Source organism: Cydia splendana, chromosome Z (genome assembly GCF_910591565.1).
Source record: "Cydia splendana chromosome Z, ilCydSple1.2, whole genome shotgun sequence".
Taxonomy (NCBI): domain Eukaryota; kingdom Metazoa; phylum Arthropoda; class Insecta; order Lepidoptera; family Tortricidae; genus Cydia; species Cydia splendana.
This window is the reverse complement of record NC_085987.1, coordinates 40908437-40927638: the sequence shown is the minus strand read 5'-3', so window position 1 is coordinate 40927638 and position 19202 is coordinate 40908437. Positions and strand designations below refer to the sequence as shown.

Sequence of the window (19202 nt, the reverse complement as noted above, 5' to 3'; positions counted from 1 at the left end):
AAAAAGTATTGACCTCACATCGACTCATTAGATTTTTGTTCCTTCACATCCCTTCTTTGGGACTAACAAAATAATTTATTCAAAACCATGAAATTACCACTAGATTACATAAATTATGTAATGCTATCCAAAGAACTAACCGAAAGAAATGCATTCCATGCTTTTTCCTTGTTTTATCTTTGTTGTTTTTGCATATTTTCACGACCATTTTACGACATTGTTGACAACTTCACATTTGAGCGGTCCATACAAGACTAAACGAAAAAGTAACGCGTGATCTGTTTTAACGTTACTTTTGCGGGGCCATTTTTTGCGGCTGATTGGGTATCCAGTTCTTATTCTATATCAATGACTACATACGGTAAATCGAACATTATTGTGTATCTTGTAGTGGGTAGGATTAATATACGAATATCACTGAAAAAATTATAATCTGTGGCCCGTTTCACGATACAATTTACAAGCGGAAGTCTCTTTCTATCAAGGAGTTAAAAAGAGACTTCCGCAAAAAGTTCTAATTACAATACTTATCGATATAGCATGTAACCTTTTATAATTTTATTAATCTTAAGTCGCAAATGATACACTTTCCTGACACTACAAACAACGTAGTACAGTTATTGCAATTCACGATGGAGAGTGGATTTATCAAAATTAGACCTTGTCATCATACCAATAAGAGTCTCGCCACTCGCCATCGTGAATTGCAAGAGCTATAATTCAAATTATTAGATACAGCGACGTGTATATTTTTAATAGTATAATGGAAACAATGACGATAGCTTGCTTCCCTTGACAGGCATAGTGCATAAATTGACCACATACTAATTAAATACACTAAAATTAAATACTGACCGAAAAAGTATGAATGAGGAATGAAAGCCTGATATACTCGCTATAAATACCATTATAGTTAAATAAAAAAGAGGATGTTCTTCTCCGTACATATTTATTAACTAAGTGGTTTCCAAATCGTCTCTGCCTTATAAAGGGTTAAAGTCAAATTACTAAGACAATATGACGTATATAAAGAAACTTTCTCATTTTGTTCTATTGAAGTCGGTGCAAAGATAGGTTAGGGTGGTATTCCACCTGTCCAATATCTTGGTCCAATGTCAATGAGTTTCTGCACTCTCTCATTAAGCAGAATGTGAGACTAAATACACATTGGACAGGTGGAATACCACCCTTACACGGACTCTAACTCATGAACAAGTGTTCGTGACAAACACACAAATAAACGCCCTTATCGCGATTTAATCCCGGGACATTCTTTGTAGGCAGTGCCATTGCCGACTAGGCTTCAAGGTTGTTATTATAGCACATTAATCACTCAAAAGAGGGTCTTAAATTGGAAATAAGTACCCCACCATTAACATGAGTACGTGATGACAGAATTCTATAGAAAGAGATATGACATGATATTTTGCTAAATGTCAGCGAAACCAGGCGTGGCTCACTCCGCGATTTCGTCGCGTCGCTACGAGTACATGCGGGCCACAGCAATTTTGGTTATATGTAGTAGTTGCCGCGCACTGCTACGGAACGGATGCCTACTTGCGCTTGTATCTCTCGTAATAGACGCGTTATGTTAGAGAGTGAACCTTCAGTACCTCGTATTATTATTTATTCTGTGGCAAAAGTAAAAGTAAAATAAAGTGACAGTGAAGGAGTGTGTTGGCGTATGTAAAACCTCATTCTCGGTGAGGTGCTCGTAGGGCCGGCGGCGGCAGAGGGTGAAGATCTCGTGGAGGGTGACCGCGAACGCCCACACGTCGCTCTTGGTCGTGTATTTTCCCAGTAGGACGGACTCCCACGCCGCCCAGCGCAGCGGTAGGGGTATGCGGCCGTCCACCTGTATTTGAAATATGCGTTAGAATATGCTCCAGCGCTATTTTAAGAACAGGACAGAATGAAATTTAGTATTACTTATGCATCTTTAAATTTATAATGTTCCTTCATTAACATTTTGACCGGCAGCTGACGCGCACGAATACAGTGTAATATAGACCTTCATACATTCCCATAAGGTTTACGATAGCGCGTTGTATTTAAGGGTGGCTTTTAAAGGGTTAAATCCGGTACATTACGGTATACTGGATGATAAACTAGAATTTAATGGAATATTTGATGCTACGGGGTGATAATTTGTAAAAACGTTTACGTTAATTGCAGGACGGGATCGAAACCCGGTTCAGTCTTCAGTCAGTTCTTTTAAGGGGCTACCCGAGGTTTTCATCGATTATTGCCAAGTTTTGAATCGTATCTCCTTTTTTGCACTACAGATAGAATAAGACCAACGGTTATCGGTTTTTCAATCTTTTATCTCCGGTTTTGTCCACCGGATTTTGTAAGAAATGAATACTTATTTTTTTATGAATTTTTTAAACATTGTCTAAGAAAACACTTTTTTCGTATCTAGTTTGCAGTGAAGGATCTTACATGTGCGCAATCTACATATTTGGGTTCGTCTTTGACGTCTCGAAAAACGTGTCCAGGGTTTTAATTTGAAACTAATTAACACAAAAGTTATGGCCAGAAAACCAGTTTATTAGCCTAAAATTGTTCAACTTTGATGCCAAATATCTCGAAGACAATGAACTTTGAAGTAAATATGGGATACTGATAGGGCTCCTATGGGATACTATATTGCTTAAAGCCGTTGCTGTTAATATAATAAGCAACAAAAAACATTAGAACACTAAAGGATTCAGATCGAAGGTCATTGGCGAGGCTGGCGTGGCGTGTTTTTAAGTAAGGGGCTACCCTTAAGTTTTCAGAAAAACGTCCAATAATAAACATGTTTGTGCCTATAATCTAGTAATAATATTGACATACCTTATAATAGTCACAGGCGTAAGCCTCGTTGTCGGTGCCAAAATCGCTGATCTTGACTTGGTACCCTTTGCCGACAAGGATGTTCCTAAACAAACAATGAATTAATTAGCTACGGTAGATAACACATTTCATACATATAATGGCTATTCAAACAGTGTTTACACTGCAACACAATTCGGAACACCCCAACCCTAAAATTTCACTTAATAAGTTACAAGCTTCTGCTCACGACTTTGTCTACGTGGTATGACCATGACTATTTTCATCAATTTGGGCCTCAAACTATCATCAGAGCGGTTTAAGTTTAAGCATGAACAGGTAACAACAGACAGGCAGAAAACAGTTACTTTCGCATTTATAATATTAGTACGGATTAGTGGGGATTACTCATCCAGATGGTTCATTACATATTACGAAAGGTGTCAAACTTTAAGAGGGGGTAGAGGAGGGTAAATGTTCAGATTCTGTCAAATTACCCCATTACACACACAAACGCTCACGCACACCACCTCAATTTACTGGGACAGGTCAGTGACCACTAATGTTTTTTTAAAGGCGCTGTTTCGTGTTTGGTGTTAATCACTGGCCTCCTTTGAGGAATTCAAACTGTCAAAGCGTTCCTTTGTGAGAAGACAGGGAAAAAACACTTTTTATATAGCTTTCCTTGTTTGTTCATGTCATGACATAGGTATGTGACGCATTTAAATGTAAATAATCCTAATAGGTAATTCATTTCGTTGTTGACTTTTTTTATTAAGATAGAGGTACAAACAGCAACACTCTTAACTGTCCATCGGTGGACCTTATGCCTTTTGTAATAAGGTTTACGAACTGTCAGTTAACAGTGTGGGCGGTGGTATGGTATGTATGCAATGGTATGCGGTTTGTAGAGATAGACCGAATTAAACCTAGGAGTTATTTTATTAAGGCAGATGGATAATACTTAAGAAGCGATTGAAATGAAAAATAAAAATAATGAAAATTGAACTTGTAAAATTTATCCTTATATAAAATAAACTTGGATTCATTCAAATAAAGGTTATTATTACAATTAGAGATAGAGATACCTCACCTACCTTATTAATAAAACAAAATCAGAGCATTACAAAAATTTCCAAAGGCCAAAGCCACGCTGATAAGACTAAGACCTCGTCATATAAACGTTCACTGAAAGAAAACCAAAGGCATTTCTGATAATTATATCTCGTTTCTGAGTTATCGTTTTGCACCGAATAACAATGAAATAAAAGCACGTTGTTATTTGATAGATACATTTATATAAGAATCGTCACATCAAACCAACATACTCGTAAACCAGACCACTGCGATGTGGTATTGGCTTTAAATATCGTTCTTTCAACTGATAATATAGCCACTAAAACTCGCTGAGACTGCAGGTCGAGTCTTGATTTCAATTTCTTGATAATATATAATTGAATTAACTTTCAAAGCACGTGATAGCTCTTTAGAATAGCAACAAAACTGGGTGAAACTAAGAATCTTATTTCTGAAATTATGTGAACAACATTGCTTCGTCTTCATAAAAAAAATTTAATAATTAAAATTGTTTACGTTAAAATGTGACGAATTTTGTTGATAAATTGTCTGTCTAGTCTAGTATATTGACATGATGTCATATATGTTTTTAAAATGACGTAATATGAATGCCAGCACAATGGAAATTTATTCCAATAAGATAAAAGGAATTCTCAAACTTTTTTCATTTTAAGGCGACGGTAGCGGTGGGTAAAATTTCAGATTCTGTCAATTTACCCCATTTCACACACAAGCGCACTTCACGCACACTACCTAACTTTACTGGGACAGGTCAGTGACCCATCATGTTTTTTTTAAGATTGGACTTTTAGTTTAGTATTGACCACTAGCCTCCTTTGAGGGTAAAAGCGTTCCATTGAAAGATGAAAGAGAAACAATGCATTTAATCTTGCTTTCCTTGTCTGTTCATGTCACACGTGACGTACTTACCTATTTAATTAATTTGATTGTTGACTGTTTTACTACCTAATATTGCATTGTCGAGATACGCGTTTTGTACAATTAAAGCGAATAAAACAAGATGTCATTAAGTCAGATGTAAAATGTTATTTACTACTCTATACGGTTTTTCATAAGGTGCAAAATCCATTCAATAGGAATTTAAATAAATAAAGTTTCAGCAGGGTGGCAATTCCATTTTGGCGGATAAAGCGAAACAGAATAGTTCTATCGAACCTGCTTACAAATTTTCACGAGAATCAGTTGAGAAATGTGATCTGCAAAGGAGAACATACAAAAGCATTTTTGATCAAGCTGAAACGGAGACCTTTGCTAACGCTCGGCCAATGATGGTTTAGGTACACCTATAAAAAATGGTTGTCCCTGCTGTAATTTTAATATCTTTATATTTCAACGGTATAGTTTTGCCTTCAAAAATAATCGGTATCGCTAAACAATAGCGGTACCTTACTACTTATACGTTCACGAAATCGGTATCTGCATAACTTGATTGTTAGTAAACTAACCTGAAAAATAATCTCAAAACCACCGAAACATTTATGTACAGTCACTTGTAATAATATGTTACGTCATTAGCGCCAACTTTGCCTCCAGGGAAACTTTGCCTAAAACGACAATTTTAAACAAATTCGTTAATGTAGAAAAAATTATAATAGTTAAGGCCACCCTACTATTTTGAGTAGAAAATAGGTTATATTTCTGACAAAACTATATACCAAACTTGTGCATAACTTGACTTGGGAATTTAGAGTTTGAGCGAATTGTCTAATATAGGGTATATTTCGGCGGGCAAAAAATTGATAAATAATGAAGGCAAGTAGAAAAAATTGAGAACCCTTTGACAAATATTTCCGGGTTTGAGTTATAACACATGAAGCATAGATTATGTCTATTGAGATTTAAACTAAAAAGGCCTAAATACACAAAAGTTTTAGCGGTGGGCAAAGTAATCCGGTAATTTGGCATCTATACCAACATTGCCCACCACCAAAAACGGATTAGGGTTGTCACTTTCATCTAATTTACCCAACTTCGCAAGTAAAAGAAGGTTATGTTTGTACACTAAAATAAATTTATAAATATATACTGTATTTAATTTGTCTTATTATCCTTTATTTAGATGTTTTATCCCGTTAACGAATGAAAAACACAACAAAAATCATATTTTTGGCCATTAAACTATTGTAACAGATTTTCTCAAAAGTGACAATCCTAGCCTTTGTAAAATGCTTAGGCGAGCCTTATTTGGAAATGGGCAAAAACGGGTAGGCAACATTGCCCAGCAAATTTATTTTAAAGTTTTTACACTTATCGCTAAGTTATTAACAGGGAATGGTAGGATTGCCCAAAACCTTTAAGTGATCCTTAGACATCATCATCATACGAGCTGTATTTGAATACCAAATTGACGTGGGCAATGTTGGCGAAAACCCCGGATATCTTTGCCCGCCCTCTAAAACGCAAAAAAATGAGTAAAAACACGATAAATTTTTTTTTTTTCAAATAAACTGATGCGTTTGATCACAATGGACGTGCTGAGCAAAAAAAGTCATATGATGTGATGTTTTTTGAGAAATTCGTTTTAAAAAATAAGCGGGCAAAGTTGGTGATAATGACGGTACCTACTCTTCGAAGGCCGCAAAAATATGTGACATGGTCTTATGGTTCTACAAATAAGATCGTGTCAGATATTTTTGCGGCCTTCGTTGTGTAACATAAATTGCAGGCGACTGTACATTTGGAATAATTATTTTATTTAGTTTCAACGAAAGTTTCAAGTTTAGTACGAAAATACTTCAGATATGCAATATGCACAAAATGTAGACCTAATCGAAATAAAACATTGCTTTTTATAGGTAATTTATAAAACATTCGATACATAGGTATACATAACAATAACTAGAGCGCTATTGGCCTGTAAGCTTCATCTCGGTCTCCAAAGCCGCAAAAACTCGCTAGTACTTAGTGCTGGTCTAGCCGTTATTTTTTCTTGAAGATTTTCAGAGAACAGCACGTACACGCATTATACATATAGACGGAACGAACCGCATAATCATTATCATTTATTCGTCGCAATCCATGGTATTACAGATCTAGGTACAAGACTTTCAGGTATTACTTATACGAATTACATAACTCTTCCTGTTAATAGGCATTATTTTAAGATAAAAGTTTTATAATATAATACAAGATTAAAAAATTCATTGACGTACAGAAGTCAAATACGTTTTTAAACTGACGCAAAATGATACCAGCATAATAAAAATTGATCCCAATCAGTAAAGATGAGTCTTTAAACTTTTTTCATTTTAAGCGAGTTTTGAAGGAACATAATACTTAAATTCGACTGTAATCGTATTGTTTTAAGATAGTTTACTGCGGTTTTCAACCATTATAACAGCAAATCAAATTTAAATGAGACGCGAGCTGATATTAATGTACCCTATTTTTTGAAATACAATTTATCTACTGGTATACTTTCTCGTGTGCGTATATGATTTAATGTCAATATAATTGTCAAAAGCAAGAAAATCAAGCTGTCATTTTCATTTGAAGAAGTACACGTGTGCTCCGGTGTAGCCCCAACGGGCATCTGACTTGAAGAAGAATTTTGAGTGATGTCGTCAATGTATGGAAATTGTTCGAAAGTTTACATCTGAGATTGAATTTCTGTGTTGTCTTTGTGAGTAAAAATATAAATCGATAATAAATTGGTAGCTGGATTATCTAGCTTTCAGAATCATACAATAATTCAATTACTGTCAAAGACAAAATTGTTTTGCTTCCGTCTCAAACGGAACTCCATATTTTGATTTTTTGATACTTTTAGTGTCGATTTGTAGAGAATAACAGCAAATTAAAAATACAATGGCATGAAGAGTCGGTACTCGGTTTCTTCGTGAACAAATTTACGTGTAATTTAATGCAATTATTAAACATTTATTGAACAAATTATGGTTACAAAGTGAGGTCTAAATCGAAAACGTCATATACCGGCCCCTTAAGTGAATTAGGAAGAAACTAATTACACTGATTGGGTTGTGTTCGTATATTTTTTAAATAATTTGTTATATTTTTTAAGTATTATGACTTGTGAATAAAAATAAATCAAAATTTTAATGACTCCTAGATCTCCGTGTGGCATTATTGACCGAAGCGAAGCGAAGGTCTACGTTTTGACTCGGGCATTTTGCTTTCGTATGTCCGGATGTTCTCCTCTACAGGTCGCAATTCTTAACCGATTCTCGTGAAATTTTGTGACCGAATTTTATGACTATATAATTTTTTTTTGTCAATCCGGTTTTTGGAAATTTTTAAAAATGGCGGAGTCGTGATACCTGGCGCCTAAACAAATAGTCGTATCGATATCATAAGAGTTTTTTCTTTATGAGACACGTTTACAGAGTTAATAGCAAAAAATGCAGAAAAAAATTATCGCTGGTTTAGGCGGTATTTAGATATTTAGTTTTGTATTTCCGGATGTTCTCCTCTACAGGTCGCAATTCTTAACCGATTCTCATGAAATTTTGTGACCAGATTCTATGACTAAATAATTTTTTTTTGTCAATCCGGTTTTTGGAAATTTTTAAAAATGGCGGAGTCGTGATACCTGGCGCCTAAACAAATAGTCGTATCGATATCATAAGAGTTTTTTCTTTTTGAGACATGTTTACAGAGTTAATAGCAAAAAATGCAGAAAAAAATTATCGCTGGTTTAGGCGGTATTTAGATATTTAGTTTTGTATTTCCGGATGTTCTCCTCTACAGGTCGCAATTCTTAACCGATTCTCATGAAATTTTGTGACCAGATTCTATGACTAAATAAAAATTTTTTGTCAATCCGGTTTTTGGAAATTTTAAAAAATGGTGGAGTCGTGATACCTGTCGCCTAAACAAATAGTCGTATCGATATCATAAGAGTATTTCTTTTTGATATATGTTTATAGATTAAATGGCCAAAAATTCAGAAAATTTGTATCGCTGGTTTCGGCGGTATTTAGATATTTAGTTTTTACTTGAGAATGAGTAGCTAAATTTCGTCAGCTTTAGTAAGAACTATCATGGCGCATTTTGCAAACGTTCGCTTTTTTGTTTGCATAGGGAGGTCCCTGGTTCCATCCCCTGTAATTGTATGCTGCTACATAACTTTTTGTATTTTTTTATACTTAAATTTCGTATCAATTGTTGTTTTTTATTTTATTTTTTATTTTGAAAAAATGAAAAAAATCGTATTTTTTTATTTATCAAGCGCGGGCTAAGCGCATTCGTTTATTTTTTGCAAGAGATGATGGGTTTTTGCGCTTTAAAGAAAATTTGATTCTTGAATATACGGCGCCATACCTTTGGCCTATGCTCATCTAGATGGCGACACCATTTTATATTTAACAATTTTTACTCATATCAGTAAAAGAACATGGGTCAAAATCATACGGCGTTCTTAAAATAAATAAATCATTTATCCTTACATATACAGGGTGGAAAGGCACGACGATCCTTTCCGGAAATGGGAGATAGTTTAGCCTAAGCTCTATATTTTCTCCATAGAAACTATGTTAATATGGGCAACCGTTTCTAAATTATGACCTTTTAAACATCCACGCAAAAAACTACTTTGTTCTAACCCTAACAGGTGACAGGGTCAATGAACTTACTTGTAAACAATCAGTATTCGACAGGAAATTATGCTAATTTGTTGCCATCTAACCATTTTTAGGTCTGCTTACAGCACGGTAAGAATCATTGCAGGATTTTCGCTTTCTTAGTGGTTCCACTTGTCCAATACTTGAATGAAATAGTTATGTTATTCCTTAATATTAATAATACTAACCACAACATTGTTTACAACGACAGTTCAAATGGTGACATTGACAACCACTCAAAAGTACGCAATCGTCTTATAAATATCTCTGGTTTCCTTGACTGATAAAAAGGTTTTAGTTTCTTAACACGTTTCACAAAATTATTTTCGAATAATTGGAAACTATTTAAAATAATAAAAAATTACATGTAGGTTGTGTTAGTTGCACCAAATGAACTTGCAAAAATGAAATACTAAGAATAAATCAAGAATAAATACTTCTTCAATACCAAACTAACAAACCTTCTTGCGTGGTAGGAAATAGACAAGACGTCTGATGTTTGAAATTAAATTTTCATTGAACTATACTTATTGAATGTCATATTCTTCAAATAAAAATGTTAGATGCTCGTGGCTATTTAAATTTGTGGGGCTGTGTAAAAGATATGGTGTACCAAACCAAACGGAATGTGAAACTGCGGACGCAATGAGACAAAGGCTAATTGGTGCTTTCTGCGGAGGATAAATGACGAAGAGCATACACTATATCGCATGTGCATCGACATACTCGGGTACGGGCTGCGGCGGCGTTGTAATACACGGAGGTACATTTGAACACCGTATGTGAAAAGAAGATAGTATTAAATATTGGAAAAAAGTAATTATCTAAGAAAGTAATAAAATTGTTTGTAATATTTTTGCATGCATTTGATTTATTTGACATTTATGCGTCATTCATACATCATTGCGATACTGTCAACGATCGGAAAAAAGTGTAAAGTCCCGAGCTTTCCCGACGGAGATCCTTAATCTAGCCGTCATGTGCACATGCTATAGGGTTATCACCACAGTTAAAAAGTAGTATTTTTGCAATTTTTATTTTTTACTCAATTAACGATTCTTACCATTACCAATAGTCTCTGTATCACTTAAACGACCTAATACTTCCGGGAAGGATCGTCGTGCCTTTCCACCCTGTATACATTTATTGTTTTTTTTTTTTTCATTTTAATCCTGTATCGAAAGATGGCAGTAAATTTACTGTGACTACAAAATTTAGTATGACAATAACCCTCTACTACATATAGGGACCGTGCGCGTTGGAGGGTCTGCCATCTTGTGGCCTGAATCGGAAACATGTACATTGCCAAAACAAGTTCTACCATCTACCGTTCTTGTTGACCGAAGCGAAGCGAAGGTCTACGTTTTGACTCGGGCATTTTGCTTTCGTATGTCCGGATGTTCTCCTCTACAGGTCGCAATTCTTAACCGATTCTCGTGAAATTTTGTGACCGAATTTTATGACTAAATAAAATTTTTTTGTCAATCCGGTTTTTGGAAATTTTTAAAAATGGCGGAGTCGTGATACCTGGCGCCTAAACAAATAGTCGTATCGATATCATAAGACTTTTTTCTTTTTGAGACATGTTTACAGAGTTAATAGCAAAAAATGCAGAAAAAAATTATCGCTGGTTTAGGCGGTATTTAGATATTTAATTTTAATTAATTTGAATTTGAGAAGGAGTAGCTAAATTTCGTCAACCCATCTAAGAACTATTTGGCTCAGTTTGTAAACGTTCGCTTTTTCTGTTTGCACAGAGGGTCTGGGTTCGATCCCCAGTAATTGTATGCTGGGATATTATAACTTTTTGTATTTTTTTACACATAAATTTCGTATTGTTTTTCTTTAATTTACTATACACCGTGTTTTTATTGAATTACGTTAACTTCGGGGTATAGTTAAGTACGTTTACAAGAACTAAATGGCATAGTTAATTTAAAAAAAATTTTTTTTTTTGTTTTCTTTTTTGTTTTTTTTTTGTTTAAAAAGTAATTAAATGTAGCATATAGCGTTGTTGTAACACGGGCATTACATTTAATTGAAATCTGTGACATATCAATGTCATTTCGTACATCAATCGACCGAGATTGTACTTAAGTTTAGTAGCAAATGTATGAACTCATTCTAAACACTAATCAATATGTAAGCCGGCCCTAAGGCAAGTGTACACGCTTGTAGAGGCCTTATAGTAAAAAAATAAATTATGGATTATCTCCGAAATGGACTTAATTAGAACATCGGTGTCTTTGAGAAAGTTACTTGATTTAAGCTCAGGAATGCACCCTTGAAATTAACGGAAATAAAAAAAAACACGGTGTATTTAAAGCTCTTAGCACCATGTTATTTCAAGCTCTGCTCGCGAGGTCTACAGCTCACAGAGCCACTAGTAGGTACGTTTCCTTATGCATAGTAGGTTCTGTCATCTTGTGGACTACATCGGAAGCATAAACGTCACATTTACGCCTCACGCCAAAAATCTGACGGCTCCTATGCTACCCCCTATAGTTCACGCACGCCCACTATAGGGACCGTGCGCGTTGGAGGGCCTGCCATCTTGTGGCCTGAATCGGAAACATATGTGCACATGTACATTGCCAAAGCAAGTGCTACCATCTACCGTTCTCGTAAGTACGTTTGCTTGTGCATAGTAGGTTCTGCCATCTCGTGGGCTACATCGGAATCATAAACTACATATCTACGCTTCGCGCCAAAGATCTGACGGCTCCTGTGCTGCCCCCTATACACTTTATTCTCTTTAGATTAGATATTTAAATTCTTACTCGAGAATAAGTAACCAAATTTCGTCAGCTCATCTAAATGCTGTCATAGCGCAGTTGGAAAGACGCTTACAAGCTAGGATATGGCATAGGTGGTTCGATCCCCAGTAAATGCAATTTTTTTTTATGGTTTTAGTTCAAGGGCATGGCTGTTCCAGGAGTCAATTTCCACTTACGTTTATAGCATGGGCGGTCACCATCCATAAATCGCAGGGGTTAACATTGCCTAGGGTAGTGGTCGACCTTGGGCTCAGGGAACTAGCTGTAGGTTGCTCGTACGTTGCGCTTTCCCGGGCTCAAAGTCTAACTAACAATAATGTTAGTTAGACTTTGAGCCTTTTAATTTGGATCGCCTCGCTTAAATGGCCCATAATTTCCGCAAATCATTTTTTCTTCGAGGCAATTACTCCGTTCTCATTTTTTTCCAGTGGAATTTCTTCGCTTTATTTAATTTTTCGTGTACATTTTTTCATCAACTAAATTTTCCCTTTCTCAATTTATTCCCTTTTCTTTTTAATCCTAGTAGTTAAAATAACCAGTAGGTTTTTATTTCACTAACTAAATATTCTCTATCTCCATATTTTCTCTTTTTTTTAATGCTAGTGGTAAAAATAACCAGGTTTTTTTCAAATAGGTAGGTTAGGGTTATTTTTTTTGATGACCCTAAAAACGAAACTGCTCCCAGAGATAGGTAGGTTAGGGTTATTTTTTTTTGATGACCCTAATAACGAAACTGCTCCCAGAGATAGGTAGGTTAGGGTTATTTCTTTTTTGATGACCCTAAAAACGAATCTGCTCCCAGAGATAGGTAGGTTAGAGTTATTGGCTGACAGCGTTTGGTTATTTACTTGTAGTTTTTTAGATTATGTTTTAATTTTAGTGTTTTTGATATTTGTTGTATGTGAAATACCTACAAGTAACAAATATAATTACTACACTATTAACATACAGTAACAAGAAAATATTATCCTAGATATTTAAAAGAACGAAAACTATAAGGAAAAGATTAATTTAAAAATATTAAAAATAGGCGATTGCGGAAGAAAACCATTGGGAAAATATGGGAACGGAGTAATTGCTACCGAGAATGAATGATTTCGGGAAATTATGGGCAACGCAAAATATGAGAACGGAGTAATTGCCTCGAAGAAAAAATGATTTTCGGAAATTATGGGCCACACTCGCGCACGAAGCTTCTTAGTTGCAGTTTACAGGTTAATTCAAAGGTAATGTTGGTTTCCTAACATAAGTAGAGTTAGACCAAGAAAAGTCTGCAGAGATTTTGACACTGGCACAAATAACATTGGAACTGCGTGTGCTGTCAAAATCTCTGCAGACTTTTCTTGGTCTAACTCTATCCACTTTTCTATACAATTAGTATGGCGACGTGTATACTTAAGGGGCATCGACCGTACACTGACATCGGGATGATATTTTTATCATGTTATTTAGTAGTCATCGTGCGTCTCGCTTGCGTCAATACATGTACGGACAAGAACGAGTGAAATGCACGATAACTAAATGACATCAGTTAGATAGATGTCTTTCTGATATCAGTGTAAGTTTGAATTGGCCTGTTAGCCAAAAATTGTTTCGTGTGTCCATATGTTCTACTCTACAGGTCGCATATCTAAACCAATTCCCGAATTTTGTAAGCAATTGATAGTTAAGTTTTTATGGTCAAATTAGATTCTCTAAATTCTTCAAAACAACGGAACCATACATTTATTCAGTTTTAAACTCTGCTCGCGAGGTCTACAGCTCACAGAGCCACTAGTTTATTAACCCTATTTATTTTGAACACAGTTTTTCACTGGTATCATCATTCGTATACGGACATGAATTTCTGTCAATATATATGCCAAAACGAAATGTCAAAATGGGACGCCCACGTACGCGACCGCTCCGGACGAGCCCCAGCGGGCATCTGATCAAAGGAAAATTTTGACATATATGGCGAATGTATGAAAATTTTACGAAAGTTTACATTTATGATTGAATTTCCCTGTTACCTTTAAGAGGAAAAATAGGAAAAGGCTGATTTGTTGTAGTCCAGTTATCTGGCTTTCAAAATCACTCGATTTGATAGCTTGAACATCGATTTTTTTAAACAAATTTTACTAAACAATGACACGCGTTCATCTCATTTTAGGTACAACTTTGCAGACGTGTATTTATTATATGGTAAAAGATTTCAGATTTTTAAGGGTGATTCGTTGTAAACACACTCTTTAGGATAATAATGACATTTATTATAAATTTTTTTATCAAGAGATGTGAACGCTAGCGACTAAACGGTGACTGCCATTTTCGCTGATTTGGCGTACACGATTAGAAGCAATTTGCCTAGCCTTGTAACTTTTTAAGCGACCTTGAAGGAGCTCCTAACTGGGCACTATAGTCCTATCGACAACATCGCAATACACCTTGCAGCCAAGTTACGGTACCTAAACAAGTTGAATGACTGACATCGAGCGGGGCAAGTTTTGAGCGTTCGTTTCATAGCTCAGGGTGGTCACCTATCCAATGTCAGTGCGTCTCACTCTCTCGTTAAGCAAAATGTGAGACGCTATACACATTGGACAAAGAAATTGGATAGGTGGAATACCACTCTCTTAAGCTCATAACATTAAAAGCGAGGATTGCAAGTTTCATACCTGGCCGCCAAGTCGCGGTGGACGAAGTTGAGCGACTCCAAATACTGCATCCCAGCAGCGATCTGCGTGGCGATGTGTAGCAGGGCACTAGGCGGAGGGGGCGCTGCCCGCAGGAGGGCGCACAGGTCGCCCAGCTCCAGGTATTCCAGTACCACGGCGAGAGGTGGCGAGCGACAGGCGCCCAGCACCCGGGCCAGGTGCGGCGATGAGAGGGCTGCGAGGATACGGACGTCGCGCTCGAACTCTTCCCTGTGGGTGCCACGATAGGTTATCACACGGGAGAACAAATAAATATAATAGGGAAATTAATAATGAGCGTGCGAGTGAAAGCAGTTCAAAGGCTGATGGTCTATGTCAGGCGTCTAAGTAGTATTGACACATTATTGAGTTATAAAGTTCAACTACGTATGTACTTGCAAAATTAGTACTTAACAAGTTAACAGACACAAAATACTAATAAACACATAATTTTGTACTGTTTGATAACTCATTGTTTTAATTTCACCCCGTAGGTGAACTACACAAAATAAATAAATAAATGAATGAATATTACACAAAATATCGATATCCATACCATAACATAATACTCATAAGGCCTAGTTTACCCTCTAGTTAAGAAGATTAGTTAAATTCTTGTTCATCAATTCTCTAAGTTGCCAAAAGCGCATTCTTATCAACTTAATTAATTAACTTGCGTGATATTGGGTCTAGCCTGCATCAGTACATTTCTTTGACGATCAAAGGGTTAAAGCAACTCGAAAAGCGCTAAGATGAGAGTAGTAAACGATCTATAAGCTATGCATACATGATATACCTCTCCTTAGCGGATGCGTCGTGGCACAGGAATTTGACGGCAACCAGCCGCTTCTCAGGGGTTATGGTGCCGTTATATTCAGGTACGCCGTCCGCCTCGGCCACGTATACCGTGCCAAAGGCGCCTTCGGCTAGTTTGGAGATCATACGCAACCGATGTCGCGGGAACTCTATCACGTTGGTCGTCTCCAGTCTCCGCTTCATGTCTATGAACACCTCCTGTTGGCTCGCCGACTGAAACATAGGAAACATTACATAAATAGGTGAAGATTTATTTACACCTTGGCACTGAGTGCCCAGTCGCAACAAGTCTAGTTCAGTCAGCGTCAAAAGTAGTGGATCAGACTACGCGTCATAAGTATCTACTATCTCCGTTTAGTAGTAAGTAGTCTCAGCTGACTGTAAAGCATTTTATTTTGTGTATAAGAACTTTTTTTCGACGGTATAGCCGATGGTAATTTTTCTGGGCATATGTTTGACTATTTTTAGGGTTCCGTACCTCAAAAGGAAAAAACGGAACCCTATCACTTTGTTGTCCTTTCGTCGGTTAAGACCCTTTCTTCATGGAAAAAGAAACTTCTGTTACCTACAAATCATTCGCATTTATACGGGCGTTTATAGAGTTACACCAAGTTAAGTTGGTAACGATTATGATAGCCCAGACGGTGCAAGTGTTATTTAAACGCCAAAATCTCATAGAACTTTGACGTTTAAATAACACTTGCACCGTCTGGGCTATCAAAATCGCTGCCAACTTAGCTTGGTCAACTCTAGACAATTTGATGGACTCACCCTTGCGCTGTGCTTGGAGCGAACGGAGCCGGCCGCGGAGAGGCGCGCGTCCACGTCGAGGTCGAGCCGCTCGCCCATGATCTCGGTGGCGCGGTCCGACAGGCTGTCGCCGAGCCGACGCTTCGTCAGCAGCGGCGCCGAGCTCAGCTCCGGCACTGCGTAGTCGTAGTTTGAGCTATCTATTGGGACGAAAAATACGTTGAATATTATATTCAACATAATTTGCTAATTATCTAAAACTTTGGTGTACCTGCAACTTTAATTATCTTTTTAGGGTTCCGTACCCAAAGGGTAAAACGGGACCCTATTACTAAGACTTCGCTGTCCGTCCGTCCGTCCGTCTGTCACCAGGCTGTATCTCACGAACCGTGATAGCTAGACAGTTGAAATTTTCACAGATGATGTATTTCTGTTGCCGCTATAACAACAAATACTAAAAACAGAATAAAATAAAGATTTAAATGGGGCTCCCATACAACAAACGTGATTTTTGACCAAAGTTAAGCAACGTCGGGAGTGGTCAGTACTTGGATGGGTGACCGTTTTTTTTTTGCTTTTTTTTTTTTTTATGGTACGGAACCCTTCGTGCGCGAGTCCGACTCGCACTTGCCCGAATTTTTTTAATTTTATAACAGATTATTGACGTACATAAGTATATTCTAGTTATTTTTAGGATTGTATAATAAATGTTACCCCGCTTCAGGAGTGGAAAAATATACCGGCATTCAAGCCTTAAGGTCATAAATAAGGTGTATAGCATACTCGCAAAACCAGCACAGGTCATAAAAACCGATTTTATTAGTAATAAAAAAGTTAGTTACCTGATAAAGCTGTATTGGAATCCTTAACAAAGTCTTTCATCTCTAGCAACACGGTGCTATAACTAAAATACGGCGCGCACTTGAGAGCCTGATAGGGCTCCTGGTACTCGTCGGACTTAACATCTAACGCGCAGTCTATATTCATCTTATTCGCCGGCAACATCGACACGTGCGACGAGGTTCCGCAGCGGCTATAGCTGTCTTCCCTCTTCTGGGAGACCGTGGTCTTCGCCAAGGGGGACGCGAAGCACTTTCTGTGTCTGTGCCTGTGTATGATGAGGAACACGGCGACGGCGAGGAGTATCACCAGCGCCGTGAGCACCCCCACGACGATGGCCATGTAGAGCGGGTCCTCCTGATGGGCGGTCGATATGGGGATCTGGGGGTTGCTCGGTATGAGTTTGGTTTTCTCCTTGCCGCTGGATGGTTTTTGGCTCTCGGGAGTGTAATTGCCTTGAGCGACGTCTGTGGATAGAGAATAAAAAAATAATAAACAAACGTCATGTCCAATAAATGTTTAAGTAGCAGAACTCCAGTGAGCTTCAATTGTAAAAATAGAAAGCGGCGTTCACGGGCTTTGCAGGTTATAGTTTTAGGCCCAAGAAGACGTACCCGAGTCAAAGACAACCTCGCTGATCAGGATCCACCGCGAAGAGAACCGCAGCTCGATGCGGACCCACTTCCCGATGCGGTGGTGTAGCTTGATGCTCACGGGGCCCATGTTGGTATAAAGCCACGTACCCGAGTCAAAGACGACCTCGCTGATCAGGATCCACCGCGAAGAGAACCGCAGCTCGATGCGGACCCACTTCCCGATGCGGTGGTGTAGCTTGATGCTCACGGGGCCCATGTTGGTATAAAGCCACGTACCCGAGTCAAAGACGACCTCGCTGACCAGGATCCACCGCGAATAGAACCGCAGCTCGATGCGGACCCACTTCCCGATGCGGTGGTGTAGCTTGATGCTCACGGGGCCCATGTTGGTATAAAGCCACGTAACCGAGTCAAAGACGACCTCACTGATCAGGATCCTCCGCGAAGAGAACCGCAGCTCGATGCGGACCCACTTCCCGATGCGGTGGTGTAGCTTGATGCTCACGGGGCCCATGTTGGTATAAAGCCATGTACCCGAGTCAAAGACGACCTCGCTGACCAGGATCCACCGCGAATAGAACCGCAGCTCGATGCGGACCCACTTCCCGATGCGGTGGTGTAGCTTGATGCTCACGGGGCCCATGTTGGTATAAAGCCACGTAACCGAGTCAAAGACGACCTCACTGATCAGGATCCTCCGCGAAGAGAACCGCAGCTCGATGCGGACCCATTTCCCGATGCGGTGGTGTAGCTTGATGCTCACGGGGCCCATGTTGGTATAAAGCCACGTACCCGAGTCAAAGACGACCTCGCTGATCAAGATCCACCGCGACGAGAACCGCAGCTCGATGCGGACCCACTTCCCGATGCGGTGGTGTAGCTTGATGCTCACGTTGCGGGAGCTCTCGAATATGTTGTCTTCGACGTTCGTGTAGCGGATGGGCTCGTCTTGGAAGTGGTGGCCGCCGATCGAGAACGATATGATCGCCTCCGAAAACACCTTTAGAAAATATAATTAGTTCAGTGTCTGTACTAAGATTATTGTATAATGCAGATATATCATACGTTTTCCCAGTTGTAACAACCGCAGCTATGCTAATGTTTTCAAATTGAAAGCTCCAGGCAGCTCATTGAATAAGATATCAACATCAAGATAATATTGTAGATAATATCTACATAGGTATGTAGATATGTATATAGATAATAACTACATCGGTATCTACTGGATACATGTATGGTTGAAGATGCAAAACT

General features: G+C 38.1%; 1 protein-coding gene across 1 annotated transcript in view; it reads right to left on the bottom strand.

Annotated features, from left to right (window-relative positions):
- LOC134804151 (discoidin domain-containing receptor tyrosine kinase B-like) overlaps window positions 1-19202 on the bottom strand; it is a 108790-nt gene that overhangs the window by 7287 nt on the left and 82301 nt on the right. The window contains exons 7-13 of the mRNA XM_063777097.1: window positions 18741-18948; window positions 17355-17819; window positions 16534-16712; window positions 15743-15975; window positions 14929-15177; window positions 2839-2923; window positions 1694-1855 (exon numbers count right to left, since the gene is read on the bottom strand). Of these exons, the coding sequence (XP_063633167.1) occupies window positions 1694-1855; window positions 2839-2923; window positions 14929-15177; window positions 15743-15975; window positions 16534-16712; window positions 17355-17819; window positions 18741-18948 (1581 nt within the window). The remainder of the gene's footprint in view (window positions 1-1693; window positions 1856-2838; window positions 2924-14928; window positions 15178-15742; window positions 15976-16533; window positions 16713-17354; window positions 17820-18740; window positions 18949-19202) is intronic.